At 32.3% G+C, this 27,241-nt stretch overlaps 1 protein-coding gene across 1 annotated transcript; it reads left to right on the forward strand.

Moving 5' to 3' along the window:
- Positions 1-12,680: 12,680 nt before the first annotated feature.
- On the forward strand, positions 12,681-25,336 carry LOC143074674 (uncharacterized). Its single transcript, XM_076250022.1, has 6 exons — positions 12,681-12,705; positions 20,400-20,643; positions 21,112-21,249; positions 21,633-21,714; positions 23,113-23,298; positions 23,566-25,336. Exons 2-6 carry the CDS (start codon positions 20,463-20,465, stop codon positions 25,238-25,240), a joined length of 2,262 nt encoding a protein of 753 aa, XP_076106137.1. The 5' UTR covers positions 12,681-12,705; positions 20,400-20,462; the 3' UTR covers positions 25,241-25,336.
- The last annotated feature ends 1,905 nt before the right edge of the window (positions 25,337-27,241 follow it).

Below are 27,241 nucleotides of genomic sequence, written 5' to 3' on the forward strand. Positions count from 1 at the left end.
TTCATTGTTAGTTAATTATAAAAGTGAACTCTTAATAGCTGCACTAACGAAGTGTACAATCGCCCCAGGCATTTTCCTTTGGGAAAATAGCCTATACTGATTGAAAATGAAAGAGAAAAGTTTAAAATAAAAACATTTTGAATTTTGCAAAATTTCATGCATTTTCTAATGATACACATATATAAAATACACAAACAAAAGAAATTGGTCAGGATAAATAGAATGACATTTATTTAATTTATATACCTTACATTTGAGGGAATTATTCATTAAAAAAAAACACAATGCCAGACTGCTGATATATAAAGCAAAGGATTGTTTCCGGAAAAAAAACACAATACATTTTCAATAAAAAGTAAACATTTAATGTTGAATGGTCTGCATTCAAATATTCATACACAGAGTTTTATATTTATTTCAAAAAGGGGGTTTATATCACATTGTGTTGCTTTTTTAATTAAAAAAGTCTAAAGATATGTAAGTATTAGATTTTGCCTAAAGCAGACGAAAAACAATTTATCCTTCACAAACTACATGTATGTCAGTGCTATTTCATTGATATGATCATTACGTATGTTTTATATTTAGTTCATTATAAAAAGTGAACTCTTATCTTATTTAGGTTTGAATATGTCTCGGTTATTGTATAGAAAGGTATGAAAATAAGATCGCGGGGCTTTGCCCCAAGCTCTTATTTTCATAGTATATTCCTTTCTATACAATATTTAATTTAGCACATATTTACAACTTGAGTAATCCTTGTTATTAGTCTATTGTTTTGTTTTGGCTGACTAGCTGTAGCTCATTTACGTCATAGTTTTGTAAATCTGCTAACTATCATCATGGTAAAATATTGACTTCAGAATGAAAGATTGTAGTTGCTGGTGTAAATAGTTATCAAAAGTACCAGGATTATAATTTTATACGCCAGACGCGCGTTTCGTCTACACAAGACTCATCAGTGACGCTCATATCAAAATGGTTAAAAAAGCCAAATAAATACAAAGTTGAAGAGCATTGAGGACCCAAAATTCCAAAAAGTTGTGCCAAATACGGCTAAGGTAATCTACTCCTGGTGTAAGTATGTTTATTCGCATATTTGTATAAAGCTGTGTTTTACTATACATGATAAATTTCAAAACATATAGATAGTTTGCAGTGGCAGATCCCAAAAGAGGGTGGTGAACAAGGCTTATTTGGGGGGTGATCAATGCTTTGACTATGAACATACAGTTGAACCCCTCCCCATTTATTTAGGGTTGAAAAATGAATGGATCTGCCCCTGGTATGTACCCATAGGTAGTCTAGTGAATAGTTTACATGCATGAAATATTTGTCACTAGACACTTAGCAACCACTAATCAATACATGCATGGCGAAATAAATCACATTGCTTAAATTTCCCTTTACAAGGTTTCATGGGTCATTCTTTTTTTGTGTACAAAGTAATTACATAATAGATAATATCATATATATAATATAAATGATTACAATTTTAGATGGCATTGTACTCTAATCAAGTTATAATGAACTACAATGTATATTTGTTACTCTTTATTTAGTTGAAAGAAACTTTTAATTGTCAAAAACATTTTTTTATCCAAAGATTAAATAGTGGGATGTTTAAAAATTAATTTGAAAACTAATTGGAACACAACTTTTTTTTCAAAATAGCCAGTAGCAATTTGTATTTCAATATCTTGATTACGATACAATGAAATCTTACCTTTGTGGTCATTCATGCGTAGTTACTTAGTACACGAAAAAGTATGTACTATGAAAGTTAGAAGACAAATTCAAGCAATTTGATTGGACGAAAAGTTGAAAGTATGTGCTAATACAATGGGAAAGGATAGTTTGTTAGGTCACTCGAAAGTGTGAATATGTTCTTAATTGGTCAGACAATACATGTTCATGTTTTATGAAAATGTAAGCCATCGGCTTCGCCTTGTGCTTAAATCGTCATAATACATGACCAAGTATTGTCTCACCTATAAATAGTTAACATGAGACTGCGTCGGATTACGTTTACTTTTCAAGTTAAAGGGGAAGTTTTGTTTACCTGTAATGGCTATATTTAATTCTACCCATACGTACACAATGTTTGTTCAATAATTGATCATGTACGTGACTTTAAAAGTTTAACAAATACCACACTATATATATATCAGGTAAGATCTATATCGTCCATTATATTCAAGCTATCTTATTTAGTGTTTTATTATGATTATCTTAGATTTTACCATTGAACATGTTAAAACATTTTCACTTTTACAGGTGTATGTACTTACATTTATATAAATAAAAGAGATATGAGTCGACAACATTGTCTATTGACAAACAAGCAAACATTAACAAAATTTAATGTTTTAACGATTTATTAAAAATCAACATAAGTATGAATGAAAAAATTCAAATATGTCAATACTATGCCTAAATCTAATGAGAAAAGAGTTATTATTGGTCAAAGTAATGAGTAAGGAAGAAGTTGAAGGATGAAATGGGGGGGGGGGGGGGGGGTAAGTTTGGGTAGTTTATTGCATAATATACATGTAAGTATGTATTTTGTATGGCAAGCTGTTTTACTATTTATTTGAATTTCAAGATATCTCATGCTGTACAAGATATTTGATGTAATTATTTTTTTTATAAAATATCTTATATATATTACATGAGATATCCTACATATTATATAAGACATCCTACATATCATATAAGATATATTATATACTTTATAAGATATTTAATATTCTTAATAAGATATATCATATACTTTATAAGATATTAAATATTCTTAATAAGATATCTCCTAAATTTTAAAAATTAATTTTTATGTTTTTTCTGCACATGTACATAGATTGATACGACTCAAAAGTTTTTATTGCACATATTGTAAAAAGGAAGAAAAAAACAAAAATAATAGAAAAAACTACTAGGAAAGTTTTCACAGCACCAATTGTGTTAAAACTTTGGGTAAAATACTCACCTGTTAATGATTTTGTTGACTGTGACCCACAAACTCAATCATATAAAAATTGAGAAGATGATAATAATTTTTTCCCATTTTTAGTTACATGACTCTTTGTATTGTTTTTTCTAGTTTCATGATGTCATCTTATTCATCGCAATGTGAGTCTTGTTCAGAAGACGGAAAATCAATAGTGGCGTTACGGTTTTGTTCAGATTGCGACGAACGTCTTTGCAGAGAGTGCGTAGACTACCACAAGATATGTAAAACCACAAAGTCGCACCATTTGATTGACTTGGCGTCAATGTTGATATCAACAATACCGAATGTAAAGAAATTTTGTGAGTTTCATGAAGATGTATCTTTAGATTTTTACTGCATGCAACATGACACAGTATGTTGTAGAAAATGCATCCCGTCCACTCATCAGTCCTGCAAAGATGTCCTACCACTAGAGGTCGCGTCAGAACACATTAAAATCTCTTCTGCATTCGATGATACGTTTAGGGAATGGCAAAATATTCATAAAACTTTAGAGCATTTAAGACAGAATCTCAACGACAATGTTAACGAATTGGAAAAATCAGAATCGGCAATATGTGAAGAGGTCAGTGATCTGAAAAGCAATCTTATTAAACAAATAAACACTTTTGAAGAAAAGATAAAGATAGAGCTCTCGAACGTTGAGACAAGGAACCTAGATCAATTAAAGAAACTAAATACTGAAATATCAGAATTACACGATAGTGTAAAGGAGAGGGGACAGGAATTACAATTTCTAAAGGAACATGGATCAAATAATCAGCTGTACCTTATGCTTACAGAACAAGGAAAAGGGGTTCAGAATGTTGTCAAACGTGTTCAGGAAATGACATTGTCATACAAAAAGACACATTCGAAATTTGAGAAAACAGCCGAAATTGACATTAAGGCTATTGGATCGATTTCAGAGGTTAAGGAAGCACATGACATTCAGTATAGTCCAGTAAAACTTCAACAAGCTCAAGTTCAGCCAGAAAGAGTTGACACTATACTTACTTTTAAAAAGGAAATAGAAGAGCAGATAAAACTTACCAAAATACTGCACATTTCAGACATAGCTGTAACTGCAGACGATACCTTGTTCTTATGTAACTCTGCATGTGGTGTGCGTAAAATTTATGTTTATAGAATTAATCTAAAAGACCTAACATACGTTAACACATTAAGTCTTCCTAGTGAACCATATGGCATTTCTATATTAAAGGGAAGTGAAAAAGCGGTTGTTTCTTTACCATTCAAGTCTTATATGCAATTTATTAACACAAAAAGTTTGACACTTGATAAAACCATCGAAATAGGTTCTTTTTGCTATGGTATCGCCACTTCTGGAGATAATATTGTTGTCGGTAGATCAAGAAATATCATAATATATAAACAAAACGGGGAAAAATTGAAGAATATATTGCTAAATGATCAATTACCATATGATGTTGTTAGTTCTCTACACTACAATGAAAACGATGACAGGATAGTATATAGAAAAAGTGGACAGATAAGTAGTATTCAATTAGATGGAACTGTTTTATATAGATATGAAATATCAGGAAAAACAGGCCTTGCAGTTGATACACAAGGTTATGTGTATGTGAGTGATCAAAATAAAAGTGAGATACAACGACTTTTACTACATGGGCGATTTCGTGATGTGGTGCTATCAGAGAAAGACGGTAATAAAAGTCCATCCGCTGTAGCGTTTAATGACAGTTTTACAAAATTTTATGTTACAAATAATAAAGGTTTGGTGCAGATATACGATTGTAAATAACAACTAGTTACAGTTAATCAGTTTAAGACATCAGAGCAATCAATATGCAAAAAAGGCTTCTACAAAAAAAAAAATAAAAAAAATTATGATATCAACGTTATGTAATATTCAATTCTGAATATTATTTATGAATATTAAATAACATTATAATCGGATTATGATCATGATTACTATTACGATAACAACTTTATAATGTTAAGACCTGTTGGTGACCTTCTGCTGTTGGTTTTTTTATTTGGTCGGGTTGTTGTCCCTTTGACACATTCCCCATTTCCATTCTCAATTTTAATGATGATATGAAAATAAATCATACGTTATACTACATGAACACGCCGTGAACGATTGTTAACGCTCTTAGGAAGACATGTCATCTTCCTAGGATGTTTTTTTTCATAAAAAATATATTCTGAAAAAAAATCTGGTCAAGAAGATGAAAAAAAATATTCTGAATCCAGATTTTCCTCTTACCTGATAGTGTTTGATTTTGAATAATTGGTTGATTAATAGTGTCGAAATACTAAAAAAAAATGTTCGAAAAAGAAATCTGACTCACAAAAAAACCATACTCCCTCCTTCTTTTTTAAAGTTAAATGTTTGCTCCCTTATCCTGTCGGTTTTCCCTTTTTTGTTATGTTCATTTTTATAAGAGGCATCTATGGTGATAATATATCTTTTTTATTCTGTTGATTTATCCGCGGACACTTTAAAAACTCCTCGCGAGGTAGAGCTTAACATACTGAGTGGCTGTTAATGAATACCCTTTTTTTTACCTCTGGTTGTCTAGTGTTGTTCTCATGTGTCGTATGGTTGCTCCCTCGTTGTCGTGTATTCTACCACTCCTTTTATTATATTTTAACACACCAATCTTATTGAAAGAAGTTCTCATCACTTGCTCCTCGATTTTTTATATGTCACACGGCGACATATAAAAAATCGAGGAACAAGTGATGAGAACTTATTTTAATAAGATTGTTAACACACTTAACTATTCAAATAGATTCTTGATAAAGGCTTGTTTGTTACATTATTTACGCGTACTAGTATATAATAGACTTGCTAAATAGGTTTAACTTGTCTTTAATACAGACAAAAGATGGAATATATACTGGTATTATCAAATTAGACGTCATAATCGAAATTTTACCAAAAGCAAACTGAAATCAAGCAAGTCCGGAAATGTATAAATCGAGTTCGAATTAGATAAAAAGTTTGAAATCCTTGTTTGCAGTGGACTAAATATAGTAACCAAGGCCGCAGCAGTATTCGTCCCACATTGAACAGAGGTACCGAAAAACAATGTTTTATCCCCAGTGTTTAATTGGATATTTTTTTTAAAGCGGGATAAATGAGAGCTGATAGTATAAAAAGCTAATATATTTTTCATCATATATAAACAAATTAATATCATATAAAATTTATAAAAGTATTAAAAAATACTAATACTAAATATTGCAACAAATGATCAAAACAGGAACTCACTAAAATCATATTCCATTGAGACTTTAAGCAAAAGTAAAATAACTAAAATACCAACTCCGAGGAAAATTCAAAACAGAAAGTCCCTTATCAAATGGTAAAAACAAAAGCTCAAGCACATCAAACGAATGGATAACAACGGCCATATGTCTGACTTGGTACAGGTATTTTCTTTTGTAGAAAATTAGAGAATCAATCTGGTTTAATAGCTAGCTGATTTTAAACCTATCACCTGTTTGATAGTCGCATAACATTCCATAACATTTTTTTTTGTTCCAGTTAAACTGTAGATATGAGCACAAAAATCGGATGGTGCAAAGAGTACCAACACTGTATTAAAAGATAACACCTAATTTATATATAAAGATGTGTTAGTGCATCAGATGGGGTTCAAAGTTTAAGATGGGTTTAAAAAAGATGCAAACAAAATTATCTTAATTCTGTCCTTGTCAGGCTACCATACAACTATTTCTTATCAAATCATCATATGATTAAAATGTCTGACAGAAGACCACCGTATTTGGTAGGATCTATTTCATTTATCATATATTAGCTGTTTGTTTAGAAGAATTTGATTTTTTTATTTAATTGATTTTAGTAATGATGCAAATATACATTGAGCATGTTGAGATAAGCCTTACTCCTAGAACTAAGGGTAAATTGACAAAAGAAACAGAAAGTAAAATTATTTAAAGGGCACTATGTATCAAAATTATGTTCACCAACTTGACTCAAATTCTCATATTAGATTTATAACAGTGCAAAACATTTATCTAAATAATAAAAGAAGTCTAACATAAACAATTTAAAGTGTATTGGCTCGATAATATGATGCTTTGTTTTGTGTGTTTTTTTAGCCTAGACGCCTTATAATTAACTATCGAGATGACCCCGATAAAATAACCGTCGATCAATTAACACGATATCATCATCAACATAAATATAAATAGATATATGGACCTCATGCAAATGGGTTTTAATTTTTGTTTGATTCCAAGTTTTTAGGCTTAAAAAAAGGTAAATTTTCGATTTTACTTTTATTTCACTTTCAATATTGTCATTTTTCTCTTTTAATAACTGAACATACATCAATCTTGAATCTTTAATAAAGAATAATTGAAGGGGATAATGGTCATCACATGGCAAATTAAACATTATGAAAAACAACACTTAAGGATGTATTCCTCTGACTTTTCAGTCTCGTTGAAATCTAGTTCTTTAATTATTTGCAAAACATGTGATACAAGTGGAAAATATCAATGAATTTTAAAAATACTATAATCAAACATAATTCTGTGAAAAAATTGTGTATTTACAATTAATGGTTTTTGAGTAATCCAGTTTTCAACTTTTACGACCAATCAAGTCAGTATTTCTAGCCAAAATTTTGAGAAAATGAGTTAGGGATACAAAAAATTATTTTACAAGAATCATGTACAATCCTTATCATTTTGCTCTTTTCAAATTTCTTAGAAAATGTATTTTTTCAATCATTTATAACAAAAAGTTGAAATAATATACATTATTTTCTCAACTGTGAAAAATCACAAAAATAAAAAAGTTGACAGCATGGTAAATTTTACACACAAAAGGCATCAAAATATGATAAAACTTTCTTATATTAACACCCACCTATAGTTTTTTTTATGTAAAATTTGTTCAGATTGGTCAACTTCATCTTTATAGAAAGTATAAAAAAAAGTTTAATTGTGGAACGGTGATTTTTTTCACGATAATAGTCCAAAAATAGGTAAAAGTGGATGAAAAATGGAAATATCAAAATAAGGCATTTTCCAAGGGCCGTAGCAAAAAAAGAAGTGTACCATCATATGATTTTTTTCTTCACCAATTATTTTGTTACAGTCTTATGAACCCCAAAATCAGGTTAAGAAAAAATAAAGGCAACAGTAGTATACCGCTGTTCAAAACTCATAAATCCATGGACAAAAAACAAAATCGGGGTAACAAACCAAAACCGAGCGAAACGCATTAAATATAAGAGGAGAACAACGACACAACACCGAAACGCAACACACACAGAAACGGACCAAGCATCAGACAAAACACCACGAGAATAACAAATATAACATGAAAACCAAATACATGAATTTGGGAGAGACAAGTACCGTGCCACGTCTTATCTCAATATCTCAAAAATGAGAGAAAACACAAACGACTCAACGTTAAAATGCAACACACAGAGAAACGAACAATAATATAACAATGACTAAATTTTTTTCGCTCCTGACTCGACCGCCATGGCAGAAGTAACCATTATTAAACAGATGCATATAACCAACAATCCTTCCCCAATAATCGAACATAGGCGTATTGATCTGCTGGTACACATGAATCTTTTTTTTTTTGGATTTGATTCTTTGGTTCAGTTTAGATGTCACAGAGTAATACAGTATAGCAATCGATATATATAGTCTCCTCCCGACAAAATAACCGCCCATTTCCTTTATTTTTCTATTTATTGAACCCATTCGAGGATTTGATGAATGGAATTGTTTATCCAAACAGAGAGTGGTGATATGTATCTGATAAAAAAATAAATAGGCCAAGCATGTTGACTAAAATTAATAATATTTTTGGCATATGGGAAACTGCACTATTTCCGAAAACTACTTAAGGTCAGGAAGAAATATGTCAATTTACTAAAATTGTCGTCATATCTAATATTATTATTTTTAATTTAGCAAAAGAGGGGTGAAAGAAAAAATGACAACGCCATGGCTAAAAATGAAGAGGACAAACAGACAAATATTAGTACATATGACATAATATAGCACACTATATAACATATTTTCGTAAAATTGATATTATGTCTCTTTGTAATATAGACTTCAAAAATCACAGAGTTGTTATATTACTTTATTTCGAAATATAATAGGTTAAAGTAATATTAATCTTATCAATAATCGCCTGTACGATAACAGTATATAGGTTGTTGCACTAATATTGAGGATATTGTCCAGAGCAGTATCACACCGGGAATCCTCATTTGGGCTCCGAATCCCGAAGATCAATTAATGAAACGTTTGTAACGGTATAGGTTTGGGAAAATATGGATCATAATCTTCCTATCAGTTTTATTTAGGTCTGGAGCTGACATGTCAGTAACTGATAGTACTCCTTTGCTAATTTATGTTGATCATTGTCATTTTGCTTTTTCTTCTATTACATATTCTAATATCGGAATCGGACTTCTTATGAACTGAGTTTTATTGTGCGTATTGATGTGTGATTGTTTATTCCACATTGACTTAAGGTAAAGGGGAGGCTTGAGACCTCACGAAACATGCTTAAGCCCACTCCAGTTTTTGCGCTTGTCCCAAGTCAGAAATCTCTGACCTTTGTTAGTCTGGTTCAGGATTTTCTCGCTGCGTTAAAGACCCATTGGTGGCCTAGGGATGTTTTCTGCTCTTTTGTCGGGTTGTTGTCTCTTTGACACATTCACCGTTTCCATTTTCAATTATATATAAACATAATGAAAAAAGAGGAATGAAAGAAACAAGAGGGACATTCAAACGCATATGTCGAAAATAAACAGACAACGCCATATTTAAAAAAGAAAATAGGCTGTCAGAGAGACAACAAATAAAGGCAACAGTAGTATAAAAGAGGGACGAAAGATACCAAAGTTACAGTCAAACTCATAAATTTAAAACAAACTGACAACGCCAAAGCTAAAAACGAAAAAGACAAACAGACAAACAATAGTACACATGACACAACATAGAAAACTAAAAAATAAACATTACGAACCCCACCAAAAACTAGGGGTGATCTCAAGTGCTCCGGAAGGGTAAGCAGATCCTGCTCCACATGTGGCAAACGTCTTGTTGCTTATGTGATAACAAAAGTGGTAAATAGTCTAATTCGGTAGGTCACATTCGTGAAAGGGGGGATTGTAGTTACGACGTGAGGAACATATCCGATATCATTTGTGAAACGTTATTCCATAACGGTCAACCAACTCGTGATGGCGGCCGTAAAATTTGCGAAGGGATGATTTCAACTTCACCATTTGGAATTCTTGCTTTAATAGCTTCCTTGTGCGCAGCGACCCTCTATCAAGAAAATCACGATAGGAAATGCAAGCAAGGGAATATCGTATCAATTCGGAGATATATACCCCGTATGCAGGTGCTGCTGGAATGTTGCTACTTAGAAATGGAAAGTTCACAATTGGAAAGCTGAAACCATCTCTTTTGTCGTAAAGTTTTGTTTTCAACCGACCCTCATTGTCAATTTCTAGATGTTAGTCAAGATATGAAGCCGACTTAACTGTATCTGTAATATCCTTTATCTCTAGTTCGATGGGATAGATGCGTTCCACATAGTCACCAAATTTTGAATTGTTTAGTGAAAGAACATCATCTACATAGCGGAAAGTAGAGTTAAAAGATATTGCTAACTTCTTATCTTTCTTCCTAAGAAATTCCTGCATGAAGTCAGCCTCATAATAATAAAAAAAATAAGTCGGCAAGTACAGGGGCACAGTTTGTTCCCATTGGAATGCCGACAGTCTGTTGAAAAACACGTCCTCCGAACATAACAAATATGTTGTCAATCAAGAAATCAAGCATTTTGATAATATCAGTTTCAGAGAACTTTCTGTTTGAATTAGAGTGATCTGTACAAAGTAGGATTTATTCCTCCCTAAGACAAGATACTTATCTACGTTGGCCATTCTTTTTTATGAAGCAAAGCAATACCAACTCTTTCAATTTGTCTTTTAGCTTGGAATGTGGAAAACTGGTGTAAAGAGTAGAAAAGTCTAATGTTTTAATACTGTAACAAGATGAACGAGAGTTAGATTGTATGTACTCTAAAAGATCTTTGGAATTTTAAAGTATCCACATATGATTCACACCACCTCTAGAATAGACAGTTTCACAATAACTTTGAAGCCCGTCTTTGATTGCTGATAATAGAGGGACGAAAGATACCAAAGGGACAGTCAAACTCATAAATCTAAAACAAACTGACAACGCCATGGCTAAAAATGAAAAAGACAAACAGAAAAACAATAGTACACATGACACAACATAGAAAACTAAAACACAACATAGAAAGATAAAATAGCTGTTAAAAATTTAGAAAGAGGTTTCGTGGAGCACTTAGAAGACCCAGCAATATACCATTGTTTGTAAGGACACTTGTAGTTAAGGTATCCAATACAGTGATGGAAGATCCATTTCTTCATCTTTGGTTGAAATTCCAAATGAACATAGAACAGACCTATGATTATCCACGATTTCATCTTTGGTAAGTGTCGTGAGGGTATATGTTGAGTTTCCAAGTGAACTGTCAATACCTAATTCGTTTATCAAGCAGTTAATGTAATGACTTTTACACACAAAAACGATGTTATTTGGGGCTTTAGTATAATGATGTTAAAAACTCATAAATCAAGAATTCAGTTTTTGATGAATTACTTCTTGGTTAAACCATTTCTGTTCCAAAGGAAATACCTGAAACTTTATTTCCATTAACCAATAATGTAAATCTAAAATTAGATATTATTCAACTATAGTTCTCTAAAATTAGATATGATGTAATTAGATATGCTGTTATATTTTATTTCAAATCATAATCTGATATGATTTATAGTCTTCAAATAAATCTGACACTCCAAATATAATTGGGAGATTAACAATTACCAGATTGAGTTAAGATATTTGTTGCCTCCAGCATCACTGATGTAAAATAAATTGTCGAAATGCGCAACTGGTGCTTGAAAATGTGAAAATTATTTAAAAACACTTAGTGTTATCAAACTTTAAGTATATAGTCAATAGTTCCAAATATTTTTCTTTAATTTCATGAGTTGTAACAAACTAATATAGATCTGCAACTTATCTATAAAATTTTACAACTTTATCTACACAATGTAATGCAAGGAGATATATCCTTTAATAAAAATAGATTATTATCTAATGAATTTGCAAATCAGGAACCCCAAACAGGATCAAGTAAAAATAAAAATTTATAACACACACAATAATATAGCATTCAAAAAACATACCACCAAGTTTTTCAAACAATTTACCAAAGAAAAGAAGAAAAAAAATCAAAAATGCCATTTATCATTAATACAATGTCTTTCAAAACTCTTTTGAAAATGAGTTATTTCCCTTCGTACGGAAATGAATTAGTTCATCAAAAATTGAATTCTTGGAAAAGGGCTATTTCTGAATAACGAGAAAGTTGAAATCGTGAAATTGAAAATGACCTTCATTTAGTCACAGGAAACAACATATTTAGATTTGAAGAAAATGACTGTAAAGCGTTCTCATGTAAATGAACGGACACTGTTTTTTTTTACCTGTAATAGCAACTTAGCTATATATATAATTATGACTTTGTCAGGCTACCGTACAACACATATTAGTAAATCATCATGTGACTTGAAAAGTCGTACAAATGCCACACTATTTATCGGGTAAGATCTCTTTGAATTATATAGGCGTTTTATTATCAATATCTGATTTTCATACTTTAAATTTTAGTTTTGAAGCATTTTCACTTATTTGTAATGATATTGATTTATTAAAGACCCAAAAAATGCAAGTATTGACAAACAAGCAGAAACGAAAGTACAAAATTAATATTTCAACAATTTTAAGGTTCATGTGGACCCTATGGCTAAAATGGCTAACCAGGATTTTGCCGTGCACTTCATTTCATTCCTCCAGAAGGTGCCAAAATAAACTAAGTTGGGAAACAGGTTTGAGAACTTCCCAACAGGTAAAAATTAAAGTGAGCATTTTTCATTGACATGGACATTAGATGGACAATAGATACCCGACAATAATTGGTTATTTAAACTGTGTACCTGATTGGACCATATCAAGGTAAACTCAACTGTTTGTTCATTTTATCATCTTCTGCAGAGACGAAAAAAAGTGTTTGGCAAAATCCAGTTAAGTACTGAATTTTGTAAATCATACAATGCATTTAATGTCTATTTATCTAGGACATTCTATGCCTTAAAACTTTTCCAGATGCACAGGTTTGACTGTACTCAGAGAAAATTTTGAGATGAAAATACGGCCATCATAGCCATAGGGTCCACATGAACCTTAATGTGTACCTAAATGAGAAAAAAAAATAATCAAATTGGTCAATATCGCCTTAACGTTCATTTGGTCCAAAGGCTGTGTGTCAACCTTAAAATAATCTACTATGAGTACAGAAAAACCTGTGCATCTGCAAAGGTTTTGAGACATAACATTTTCAAATGCATTTGATATGGTCCACTCAGTGACACAGTTTTAATAATCTGAAATATAAATGGCATTTGAATTCTACATATTAAGATCATGCAATGCCTTTACAAGTTTCCGAATCTAAAAATGTGTCTGCAATTAGAGTAATTTTTATGGTGTAAACACGGCCATAGCCCAAAGACCCAAAGGTCCATTTGAACCTTACAATCATGACGAAAATAGTCGGAATTCATATCATTCATTAAATTATATTCAGACTCTTTAGCAAAGGTCAGCAAATATGGAGAGCTGAATTAATCAACTATCATATAGAAAAGTCTTTCAAAACTTCATCAACAGATAGAATTGATAGCTTCAATAAAACATTGTTATGAAGGCACAATAGTATTTCCTTTATATAAAAAAAAACAACCAACTACAACATGTACAAAAGTATAATTGTTTACAATGGTTTATTGATTAATGCTATCAGGTGGTTTTCCAATGTTTTTAGAAACACTAATAATACATCTCGTGTTTAGGATTCGTTTTTATATAATACAAATGAATAGTTGGTAACAAAAAAAAACCCGTAATGAAAAATTAATTTATAAACAACGGTTCATGAATAATAGCATGATTACAAGGAGAACTCAATGAATTTCTAATTATATTAAAATATTAGTTCTGTACCTCTCCTTTTGTTTTAGTATTGTAAGTAATACAATACGTTAATAATATATTATTGATTTCTATATCGGTTATTGCTTTTATAAACTATTCAATTGTGAAATAATCATATCATCATGCTCATGATTATCTTGAAAATATAATTACATTCAGAACTTGATTATACCCCAAACAAACTTAATAGCTAATGTTACGCAATTTTAAGCTAAGCAATTAAAAATAAGCATAAGCACACAAAATGCATAAAGGCTTACTCAATTATTACCTCACAATCAGATACAAAGGCCATTTATTAAAACACTATCACTTCATTAGATGGAATCAAACCTTACTCATCAAAACTTGGTAACACCTAAATTCGAAATAAGGATTATAACTAGTGTGCCCAAAAATGCTCAAATACACAAATTCATAGATTGTACTGGAAATTTCAGTTTTAATTAGTACTTACTAGATTAATGAAAATTGAAATTACTATTCAGGATGTTCAGATAATTTAAATCTACCATTTTCTACATAAGAATGCCTGTATCAAGTCAGGAATATGACAGGTGTTTTCCATTCGTTTGATGTGTTTGAGCTTTTGATTTTGTCATTTTGTAAAGGACTTTTCGTTTTGAATTTCACTTCGAGTTGGTATTTTTGTTATTTTACTTTTTATACTAATATTTATGGTTTGTGATATAAGCTCATATAAGTTTTAATACTTTTATATTTTTAACCATTTTATCAGTATCGATCAATCAATCACTTATCTCATATACACTAGAATCATTAAAAAAATCATAACTAAATATGTGCTAGTAATCATAACTACCTTAATCATGTTAATGAAGAATATGTTGACAAACCAGTTGCTCAGTTTACAGCCCCAAATAAACGCCGGAACATAAATGATTGTGTATCAATTCAAAATGTCTGCCTTCATCATGGTCATGCTGAATACAATCAAAAGAATACTTTTAAAGAACAAAGAGATTTCCCTGCTCAGACCAATAGATCCAATAAATATCTTTCAATGAATATTTTATTATCAAAACAGCAATTTCGAATAGATCAAAATACAGACATGACAAAACTGAAATTAAAAAATATATATTGATAAAATATTGATATTTTTGCAAAATGTATTTCAGTTTTATAACTGTATAACAACTATATGACAATAAATTCGATAATTAACGCATTAATCATTGTAAGAGGTAGGCAAACATAATTTTCATGTTTTTTACGTATATGTACTTACCATGATATATCGTCAAATATACATATTTGTATAATGAAAACAAAAAGAAGTAGTAAAAATAATACATGGGCAATTATATTAAATGAACGAAGATTCAAATTCAAAGCCAACAATTGTGTAACGACCGCAGGTAAAATGTTCGTTCTTTTATGATGTTAACCGCGATGTCCAAATGCCGTTGTGTAAATATTGAGCAGACGCCATTAATTTTTATTCATACTAATTTTTGATTTGGGGATGTACGGCGGGCGGGAGGCTACTAAACAGTGTCCGTTCATTAACATGAAAACGCTTTGACGATTTTCTTTAAAATTAAGATATATAAAAGAGGGACGAAAGATACCAAAGGGGCAGTCAAACTCGTAAATCTAAAACAAACTGACAACGCCATGGCTAAAAATGAAAAACACAAACAGAAAAACAATAGTACACATGACACAACATAGAAAACTAAAAAATAAACAACACGAACCCCACCAAAAACAAGGGGTGATCTCAGGTGCTCCGGAAGGGTAAGCAGATCCTGCTCCACATGCGGCACCCGTCGTGTTGCTTATGTGATTACACATCCGGTAAATAGTCTAATTCGGTAGGTCAGATTCATGAAAGGGAAGGGGATTGTAGTTACGACGTAAGGAACATATCCGATATCATTTGTGAAACGGTTATTCCATAACGGTCAACCAACTCGTGATGGCGTCCGTGAAATTTACGAAGGGATGATTTCAACTTCACCATTTGGAACTCTTGGTTTAATAGCTTCCTTGTAAGCAGTAACCCTCTATCAGGAAAATCATGATAGGAAATGCAAGCACGGGAATATCGTATCAATTGGGAGATATATACCCCGTATGCAGGTGCTGCTGGAATGTTGCTACTTAGAAATGGAAAGTTCACAATTGGAAAGCTGAAATCATCTCTTTTGTCGTAAAGTTTTGTCTTCAACCGACCCTGATTGTCAATTTCTAGATGTAAGTCAAGATATGAAGCCGACTTAATTGTATCTGTAGTATCCTTTATCTCCAATTCGATGGGATAGATGCGATCCACATAGTCACCAAATTTTGAATTGTTTAGTGAAAGAACGTCATCTATATAGCGGAAAGTAGAGTTAGAGGATATTGCTAACTCCTTATCTTTCTTCCTAAGAAGTTCCTGCATGAAGTCAGCTTCATAATAATAAAGAAACAAGTCAGCAAGTAGAGGGGCACAGTTTGTTCCCATTGGGATGCCGACAGTATGTAGAAAAACACGTCCTCCGAACATAACAAATATGTTGTCAATCAAGAAATCAAGCATCTTGATAATATCGGTTTCAGAGAATTTTTTGTTTGAATCAGAATGATTCTTTACAAAGTAGGATTTATCCCTCCCTAAGACAAGATACTTGTATCTACGTTGGCCATTCTTTTTTATGAAGCAAAGTAATACCAACTCTTTTAATTTGTCTTTTAGTTTGGAATGTGGAATACTTGTGTAAAGAGTAGAAAAGTCAAATGTTTTAATACTGTTACAAGATGAAAGAGAGTTAGATTGTATGTACTCTAAAAGATCTTTGGATTTTTTAAGTATCCACATCTGATTCACGCCACCTCTAGAATAGGCAGTTTCACAATAACTTTGAAGCCCTTCTTTGATTGCTGATAAAATGGATGTTAATATTTAGAAAGGGGTTTCGTGGAGCACTTGGAAGACCCAGCAATATAAGTTTGTAAGGACACTTATGTAGTTTAGGTATCCAATACAGTGATGGAAGATCCAGTTCTTCATCTTTGGTTGATATACCAACGGAACAAAGAACAGACCTATGATTATCCAGGATTTCCTCTTTGCTAAGTGTCGTGAGGGTATATGTTGGGTTTCCAAGTGAATTGTCTATACCTAATTCGTTTATCAAGCAATTAATGTAATGACTTTTACAGACAAAAACGATGTTATTTGGGGCTTTGTCTGCAGGGACAACAACATATTTATCATGGAGGTCAGATAGGTGTTTAGCAACATTTGGGTCTTTAAAGATTGACGTAGCATGGGCATTGATGGACCCATTCAGTTTCTTAATTCTGATTTGTATTAACGACCTCACTGCCTTAATCCATTCGGATATAGTGTCTACGTCTTCCTTCTCGCGCTTAGCCCATTGCCTGGCATTATATCTCGACTGAACCTATCAAAATTTTAAAGTTGTATTGCCAATTGATGGATTTAGGCTCACGATATTTCGGACCTTTCGATAACACGTTTCGTAGAGAAGGGTTATTAACAATGTTAAGGTCACCGGTAATAACGTGGCCAGCAGGATTATATGTGAATTGGGAACTAGCACAAGTGCAATCAGGAGGTTTAGACTTGAAGTCGTCAATATCGAGATCCTGCAAAACGCGTTTGTAATTGAAAATTTTAGTTGCAATAGGTTTGGTATAGGTATAAGAAATTATTGGTACAGACTGGTCTTTGAAATAAGGAGGTATTTTCGATTGAACTAGTTTATGATGAAGGATATTGCCTAGGTTGACGCCATCGAGCCTTTATTGGCAAAGGAAAGATTTAGAAAAGATCTTTTGTCTTTTTCATCTTTTCCAATGCGAACTGGCTTGAAAAGTCTGTGACTAGCAATATCCGAAATTATAGCTTGTAGTTTGTGTTGGTTTGAATGAGGGTTTGTAACAGTGGATTCCAAACATAAATTGAACAGAGAATGAAGTTTTGAAAATGGTAATGAATATAGTTTCGTGCGAATGTGATGAATACCTAACGGTTTTTGTATGCATGGCAGCAAGTCATTAATAGAGACATCATGCAGAGAGGGTGATATATAATGACGATGGTCATGACTACGTCTACGTCGAGGAGTCGAGTTGAAAATATTCATCACATTCACCGAGTTACACGAAGGACTAGATAGAATACCTATACCATCAATTTTGTCATTGCAGCCATACGGTGTTGCAGTTCCCAATTGTCTAATCCAGTAGTCTTCTATTTGTCTACGGAGAGTCGTTGAAAGATTAGGATTGTTCGAGCTATGGTATATTTTTTCGATAATTCGAACTGTCATAGAAACGATGGAATGATCGGGCTGATTGAAATGTTGGTATAGAACATATTGAGGTTACTGTCTGATCTATGACCGCACACACGTTTGTTTAGCCTTCCTTTCGTTTCACTGACGTATACCAATCCGCAAAGGTTGCACTCTAATCCGTAGACGACATTTATCGATTTACAATTCAGATCATCGTAACTTCTGGTAAAATATGACTTCTTCGTCATGTTGTTTCCTGTGACTTAACGAAGGTCAAGTTCAATTTTTCTCGATTTTAGCTTTTTTTTTTTAGTTCTATCCCTTTCCCAAGAGTTCAATTTTTGATGAAATTCTAATTAATTACTCCATTCTGTTCAAAGGGAAATGACTCATTTTTTTTTTAAATTCTTAAAAGACATTGTATAAATGATAAATAACATTTTTTTTTGGTAAATTGTTTGTAGAATTTTGTGGTAGGCTTGTTTGTTATTCTGTATAGATTAATTTTCTGAATGCTAAATATCTATTTTTTAATGTAGTGAACTCCTTTAATAAGATAAAGATCTTTGTTTATCAAAGGATATAATCCTGATACCTTTGATAATCATTACATTACATTGTGTAGTAAAAATTGTTGACATTGATAGATAAGTTGCAGATCTATATTAGTTTGTGACAAATGAATGAAAAAATATTTAAGTATAATTTGAAAACAGATATACATTGTGTAAGATCATAACTAGTTTAAGAAAATAGTGGTTAATCTAATTCAAGGAAGTTCGCTGCTCAGTTTCAAAATAAATAATCTCTCTTAAAACTAGTAATATTGAGAGGGGATTAATTGAGGAATCAAAAAAGCCACACAAAAAAATAGGGATCGATGTGCTTATTTTCGGGATATTAGCCATTGGAATTTTGGCGGGAAAATGTTCCCTCTTGTCTTTTCTTAGCTTTATCATTGGCCAGTTAAAAGTCTCAAAAACTATTGAAAAAATAAATAAGATTTTATAAGACTTTTACAAATGGCTTATAATTATACATGTTAAAGATTTATAAAAAGAAAAATCGGGCTCCATTGGCAATTTTTTTGTTAATCAATCGAATGGATAAAACCAAAGGATTTCGAAAATCTGACAAAAAATCCAAAACATGACAAGCAAACATCCTTAAGAGAACTATGTTTTTATAATTTATTCAGTTTGAGTTATTTCCCTTTGAACATGGAATTATATGGATAAAATTAAACTGTGTATAATTGCAAACATAAATGAAATATATATATGGCTCTTTCAAATGCTTGATCTAAACCTGTATTTAATTATTAGATTTTTGGGCCCAGTTTTCAAGTAAGTCCAAATCAGGGTCTGAAATTCAACTGTGTTTGATTCAACAAAAAATGGCTGTATGGGGTTCTTCGAAATGCTGATTCTAAACATTTTTTAGAGATTTTGGAATAGTGGGCTCCTTTATCAATTGGTCCACATTGAGGGTCCTAAATTAAACTTTTGTTTGATTTCATCAAAAATTAAATTCTTAGGGTTCTTTGATATGCTGTTTCTAACAATGTACTTAGATTTTGGATATTTGACCATAATCATGATAATAGGTAAATGTCCAATTTCAATTTTTTTCAGTTCTTTGACCACATTCATGTTGTCTCACAAACCTATGCTGTGTCAAATATTCAATCACAATTCAAATTCAGAGCTGTGTTAAGCTTGAATTTAGTGTCCATACTTGCTTAACTGTTCAGCGTTCGACCTCTGCAGGAAATCCGGTTTGCTGTCACTCTGACAGTCTCTTGTTTATAGTAATCCACTGATATTTATGCAAAGCAGGGGCATTATCTGTGTCCCATACTGAAAGATCACCAAAGTTGAAAAATCTTTCAAATTTAACATCAGTTTTGTATATTATTAGTTTATATAAATTGGTATTGAATAATTCTTAATCATTTCATATTCTAGACCAGCAAGACATCTTCAAGAACTGTACCGCCGCGTTTCTAGCGACAGCAGTCTGATCAACAGATGCCTCCAAAATTACCGTCCCGAAAACAACCAGGGTCACGTCAGCCATATCCAGCTCAGCTGAGACAAGGCCACCCACCACCACGTACACCTTTGGGGATTTGGCCACCAATGCCTTTTATGGGTTATGGTCCTAGATCCCCTATGGATATGTCCAGTAAGATTGTGGAAAAGGAAATTAGTGAGTGTGGTATTATTCAGTTCCCTGTACTTACAAAATCATGAAAAACATTTATTGTTGAAAGCAAGAAAAGAAAATAAAAGCTAGCAAAATACTACAACCGACAAAAATGCAAAACTCGATACGTTTCTGTAGTTCTGATACTTAAAAACTAGAAATAAAGTGTTCGGAAGTTAAGCTTCATACATGCACTTTTTATGCAATGGATCAAAAACAAGAAGCGGTAATACCATTCTAATATAAAAACAGTCAATTTGACAACAAAGTTCTATATTAAAAGGGTGGGTGCTGTATTGCCTTCACCTTGTCCGTCTGGCCATTTACTCAACGTACATTTGTTTCGTGTTTTTCTGATCTATAAGACAACTACTTCTGATATTTATAATTACGAGATGGTGTATGCTTAATTTGAAAATGCATTTATCTTTTTGTATCTTGATACAATGACAAATATTTCATTATATTTAGATATGCCGATGGATCCACCTGGGAGGCGGCGCAATGATAGTCATGATTCAGGAACAGAAAGACAAGGTAATGATGATAAATCTGACTACGAAAAAGATCCAAGAGCGTGGCAAAATTATCCTGTACCTCCTCATCCAGGTGAGTTCATCTAATAAATATAGCTGTTCTCACACCAAACTTCTTTTTGTGAGATTTTTAATTTTCATAACATAATTTGTTTACTACTGGTTCCTATATGTGATCCCCTTGTTTTATTTCATTGAGGTACAACTTCGGAATCTTGTACGTTGAGAAATGAAAAATAGCTTTTTGGAAAATATTTAGACTTCAATTATAAAATGATAGCAATATCCACCCACGCACTGACATAAACTTTTGAAAAACCATGAGAAAAATTCTAAATATTGAAGCTTACATCAGAGTTGTTGTTTTAGCAGATTATTTAAAAAAAATATTATTATTATAATTATGGCTTTAAACCGGACCAGGAACAGGATTTTAGAACTGTTATTCTTTTTCAGGTCAATTTGATAGACACCTACCATTCTATGATGACAAGATTTATCCAGACTATTATAGAGGTTTTCTAGAATATGAAAGAAGGTATGTGTTCAGCACATATGTGGCATTTAGATGTTCAGACAATAACTTGTGTTTTAGTGAATGGATCTCCTTACATTGTACCACAAGGTTTCATAGTACTAAGGGAATGCTGGGATTGATTTTGGGGGTAATTACCTAAAAATTTGAGAAATTAGGGGTAAAAAAGGGGACCGAAATAAGCATTTTTCTAGTTTCAAGACAATTACTTGTGTTCAAGTGTATGGATATATCTAAAATTGTTCTGCAAGGTACCATACTACAAAGGAAATATGGGATTGAGGTTGGGGTGATGAATCATAAGGGGGTTCCAAAAAATTTTGGAGGAATTTTTTTTCCTTTTTTTTTCTGTAAAATTTTCCATTGTAAGTTGCTTATTTCTGATTTATATATAACAGCAAATAATAAAGATATTGCAGGAGATACACAGTAAACAGTATGTGTAAATTATTATATTAAATATTGTGCAATAGAAATCTGCAATTGCACAGTAGTACGCATCAGCAAGAAATCTGCAAATTGCACAAAATGGTGCAATATCAAGAAATATCCAATAGCACAATATTGCGCAATAACAAGAAATCTTCATTTTTACAGTATTGCGCAATAGCAAGAACTATTGAATTGCACAGTATTACGTAATTGAAATATTCAATTGCACAGTATTGCGCAATAGCAAGAAATCTTCAATTGAAATTTAATACAAATTTTTAACCCATTTTTTTTTTTTTAGATTATTCACCACATTTATTTTGTGTCAGAAACCTATATTATGTCAAACATTTGATCACATTCAAAATTCAGACCGTATCAAGCTGGAAAATTGTGTCCAAAATTGCACCAACTGTTCAGGGTTCGGCCTCTGTGGTAGTATCAGACTGCGCTCAGCGAAACATTTCATTGGCTTGTATCTTGTAACTTGGCTTGTATCTGTAGCGGTTAGAACAAAAGTGAAAGGGAGTTAAAGGGATAAATGGGTTATGATCTATCTGTTATGAAATTTTCAGACAAGTTCGACAACGTATTTTTTGGTTACTGTTGGAAATAGTTTATTAAATTTTACTGAAAATATGGGTCACACGAAGTCTTTGGCTTTCATCTCAAAATCTAAAGCTAGTAAGAGCATAACTGACATAGGTAAAAGTGTTAAACAGGTTTAGATCTACCTGTCAAGTAATATTCTACAGGCCAATAGGACAACTCATTGTTGAGTTACTGTCCATGAATAGTTAATTTTTAGGATTTTTTTTACAGTTTTGGGTTATGTATTATCTTTAATATTATTATAGAAAGAGAGAAAGTGTAAATGACAAAATTATTCAGCAAAGTAAGATCTACAAATAATACTGGTGAGCAATATCATACTATCATGAGCCTCTTGTTCATTTGTTAATTTTTCAGGGAGCAAGAGAAAAAAGAAAGTGGAAAAGAAAAGAGGAATCGATCATTTTCGGGTGATTATGAAAAAGATGAAGATCTTGATAGACCTACTAAGGAACAGGAGACTAAACAACCAGTCATACAGAAAGATCCGTTTGACGATACACCTGATAAAGAAAGCAAATATGACCGAGCTACTGCACCAAGGTTTGTATTATTGAGGATTTAAATCCTGTATATTGAAATAAGACATGACATTCGAAAGAAAGCAAGCCAGTGCATAAAGAACCAAAAAAAGAGAAAACAGAAAAGGCTGACGCTGTTGAAATATAAGAAATAGAAATACAATGATGTAGATAGTGGCTATAAATATTGAATACACAAATAAGCTCAAGTGTTTGAAATGATACTAAGTATGACAAGGTCTATATTTGTTAATTGTTGTAACATAACTTTCTTCGGTTTTTTTTCTAGTTTGATGATGGCATCTAATTCATCGCACTGTGAGTCTTGTTCAGAGGAAGGGAAATCAATAGAGGCGATACAGTTCTGTTCCGATTGCGAGGAACATCTTTGTAAAGAGTGTGTAGAATACCATAAGAAATGTAAAGCCACAAAGTCTCACCATTTGATGGACTTGGCGTCAATGTTGAGATTAAAAATACCTAATATCAAGAAATTTTGCATTATTCATGAAGATGTTTCTCTAGATTTTTACTGCACGCAACATGACACAGTATGTTGTAGGAAATGCATCCCGTCTAAGCATCAGTCCTGCAAAGATGTCCTACCGTTGGAGGTCGCTTCCGAACTCATAAAAAAGTCTTCTTTATTTGAAGACACATTTAGTGAATGGCAAAACATTGGTAAAATTTTAGATCATTTAAAAAAGGATCGAAACGATAATATCAATGAATTGGAAAAATCAGAATCCGCAATATGTAAAGAGGTCAGGGATTGGAAAAGCAATCTAATTAAACAAATCAACACTTTTGAAGACAAGATAAAGGTAGATCTCTCGAATCTCAAGACAAGGAACCTAGATGAATTAAAGAAACAAAATGATGAAATTTCAGAATTACACGAAAATGTACAGGAGAGGGAACAGGAATTGGAATTTCTAAAGGAACATGGATCAAATAGCCAACTGTTCCGTATGCTAAGAGAACATGGAAAAGGAGTTCAGAATGCTGTCAAACGTGTTCAAGAAATGACAAGGTCATATAAAAGGGTATATTTGAAATTTGAAAACAGGACCGATATTGACATTAAGTCAATTGGATCGATTTCGGTGTGTAAGGAAGCACGTGACGTTCCGTATAGTCCAGTCAAATTTCAACAAGCTCAAGTTCAGCCAGAAAGAGTTGAGGCTATACTTACTTTTAAAAAAGAAATAACAGAGCAGTTACAACCTACCGATAAACTGCATATAACAGACCTAGCTGTTACTGCAGACGATACATTGTTCTTATGCAACTATGCATCTGGTGTCCGCAAAATCTATGTTTATAGAACTAATCTAAAAGACATAATTTACGTAAACAAATTAAGTCTTCCCAGTGAACCATATTGCATTTCTGTATTTAAGGGAAGAGAGAAAGCAGTTGTTTCACTACCATCCAAGTCTTATGTACAATTCATTAACACAAAAAGTTTGACACTTGATAAAACTATCGCAGTAGGTGGATATTGTTATGGTATCACCACATCTGGGGAAAATTTTGTAGTCGGCAGATCAACAGAAATCTCAATATTTAAAGAAAACGGGGAGTGTATCAAGAATATATTTCTAAATGATGAATTAACATATGAAGTTGTTAGTTCCCTGCACTACAATCAAAACGATAACAGGATAATTTGTAAAAAACTCGGACAGATTTGTAGTATTCAAACAGATGGAACTGTTGCTTATCATTATGCAGTGTCAGGGAGTGCATGTCTAGCAGTTGATGCACAAGGACATGTGTATGTGAGTGAAGTATATAAAAATGAGATACATCGATTAATACCAGATGGACGATTCCGTGATGTAGTATTGACAGAAAAAGACGGTATTGAAAAACCATTCGCTATGGCGTTTAATGACAGTTTTACAAAGTTTTATGTTACAAATAACAAAGGTTTGCTGCAGGTATACAATTGTACATAACAATTAGTTACATTTAATCACTTTAAGGCTTTTCGGCAATCATGATGCAAAAAAAGGCTTCTTCAAAAAATAAAAAAATAAAAACATATTTATGATATCAACGTTATGTAATATTCAATTCTGAACAAAATTCAATTATAAAATTAATATGATATACTACAATACATGTAGCTAAAAAATATTTCTAATCTCTAGTTACTTCTGTGTGATAATTTGAACGTCAAAATGAAGACTATCCATGATATACTAGAAGATAAAAATATGATAGTTATTGGACGGTAACCTCACGACCTCAACAATGACCAAATCACAAACCTCATTGTAATCTATAAACATGATAAAAGGCCTTGTTATGACAACATTTGAAATAATGCAACAAACTATGATATGATGGCTAGTGCATAAATGTGAATTCCTGTACTCAGTCAGGAATATATTAGCGGGAGTTTTCCGTGTTATAGTAATTCTAAGACGTAATACCAATATTTCAAACTTTATCAGCAAGGTCCGGACAGTACCAAACCTAAGACCTAAACTGACTTCAAAATAACATACTAAAACATATATAAAACAATATCTATAGTAAAGGATTAGTGTACAACGGATTAATTTCTTAGCGTCAAGTTGGTTGCCATAACGACAAACATCTTTTTAACAATAGAATTAAATAAGCAAAGAAATGTAAAAGGTTAGTTAAACGGATGAACAAATTGTCACTATATCACTTAAAATATATTGTCTCAACTTGATTTATGTATAATTCCCATTTGTCTAAATCTTCCTTATTACAGCCGCAACTTCTCCGCTTAAACTCGGTCCCCGAGTTTGCTGAATTAGTTAAAACCGTTTCACTTTGGTTATCTTCGTTTGGACCCTCGTCGTTGGTGTTGATGGAAATTGTGGAAATAGTTTGTACGCCAATTTTCAATATAAAAAAGAAGATGTGATATGATTGCCAATGATTGCACAACTGTCCACAAGAGACCAAAATAAAACAGACATAAACAGCTATAGGTCACTGTACGACCTTCAACAATGAGAAAAACCCATACCGAATAGTCAGCTATACAAGGCTTCGATAAGACAATGTAAAACAATTCAAACGAGAAAACTAATGGCCTTATTTATATATAAAAAAATGAACGAAAAACAAATATGTAACACATAAACAAACGATAACCACTGAATTACAGGCTCCCGACTTCGGACAGACACATACATAAATAATGTGGTGGGGTCAAGTCAAAACTCTGCGATTGAAAGTTCATGAAGCAAATCTTAATATTCACGTATTTTGATTTTTTTTTTTTGTATTTTGAGTTTTTTGATAACATGGCAGTCTTGCATCTCTTGACCTTTTTAATCAATAGTAAATCTGAATCTAGTGTTGGTTAAACTTAGGTTTTCCTCTTTTAAACTTACAATTTCTATATTTCAAAATTGTGAGTTCTACTTGCATGCTCAGCTAACTCTGGTCGATAGTTTGGATTAGGCGAACATGTTTTAAACGTTCCAAATTTAAATTGTCTAAACTTGTCCTTAACATCACTCTTTCCCCTATTACGGTAATCAATTTAGAATTTTCACACTTGAGCACAGCGATTTCTTTCAGTTGGTCTCGATGAGACACTGCAACCTTCTTTAGCTGATGTGTCGGGATGCGTCTTGTGTGGAACATTTAAAGATAGAGAGTTCCTTGCCCTCAAATTCGTAAAACAGAGTTTTAGACAATTGTTTCTTTTCTATATACTTTTTCATTCGGTCGCTGTCCCTTTGAACTTTTGATTTCGATTTGTTCTTCGTTTTTGGGTTGCTGACATGACTTTCCGTGAAATTTACACATGCAAAATGTTCAGGATGTCTGCACTTGTAACAATAAGCGTTAACTGCGTAACACCGATGGGATATTAAAACATTCAATGTCTTACCGCAATATGTGCACAGAAAGTCCAAACAGGTATCTGCAATTCTCCTCGGAAACAGATGTCCATTTCTGCAAGG

The sequence above is a fragment of the Mytilus galloprovincialis genome, chromosome 5 (genome assembly GCF_965363235.1).
Source record: "Mytilus galloprovincialis chromosome 5, xbMytGall1.hap1.1, whole genome shotgun sequence".
NCBI classification, from domain to species: domain Eukaryota; kingdom Metazoa; phylum Mollusca; class Bivalvia; order Mytilida; family Mytilidae; genus Mytilus; species Mytilus galloprovincialis.

Bases quoted from the DNA above. Each gene is read 5' to 3' on its own strand.
- LOC143074674 (XM_076250022.1), top strand. From the start codon at position 20,463: ATGCCTCCAAAATTACCGTCCCGAAAACAACCAGGGTCACGTCAGCCA. The intron at 21,715-23,112 runs GTATGTGTTCAG...TTAATTTTTCAG, and splicing joins TTTCTAGAATATGAAAGAAG to GGAGCAAGAGAAAAAAGAAA. The intron at 23,299-23,565 runs GTTTGTATTATT...TTTTTTTTCTAG, and splicing joins GACCGAGCTACTGCACCAAG to TTTGATGATGGCATCTAATT.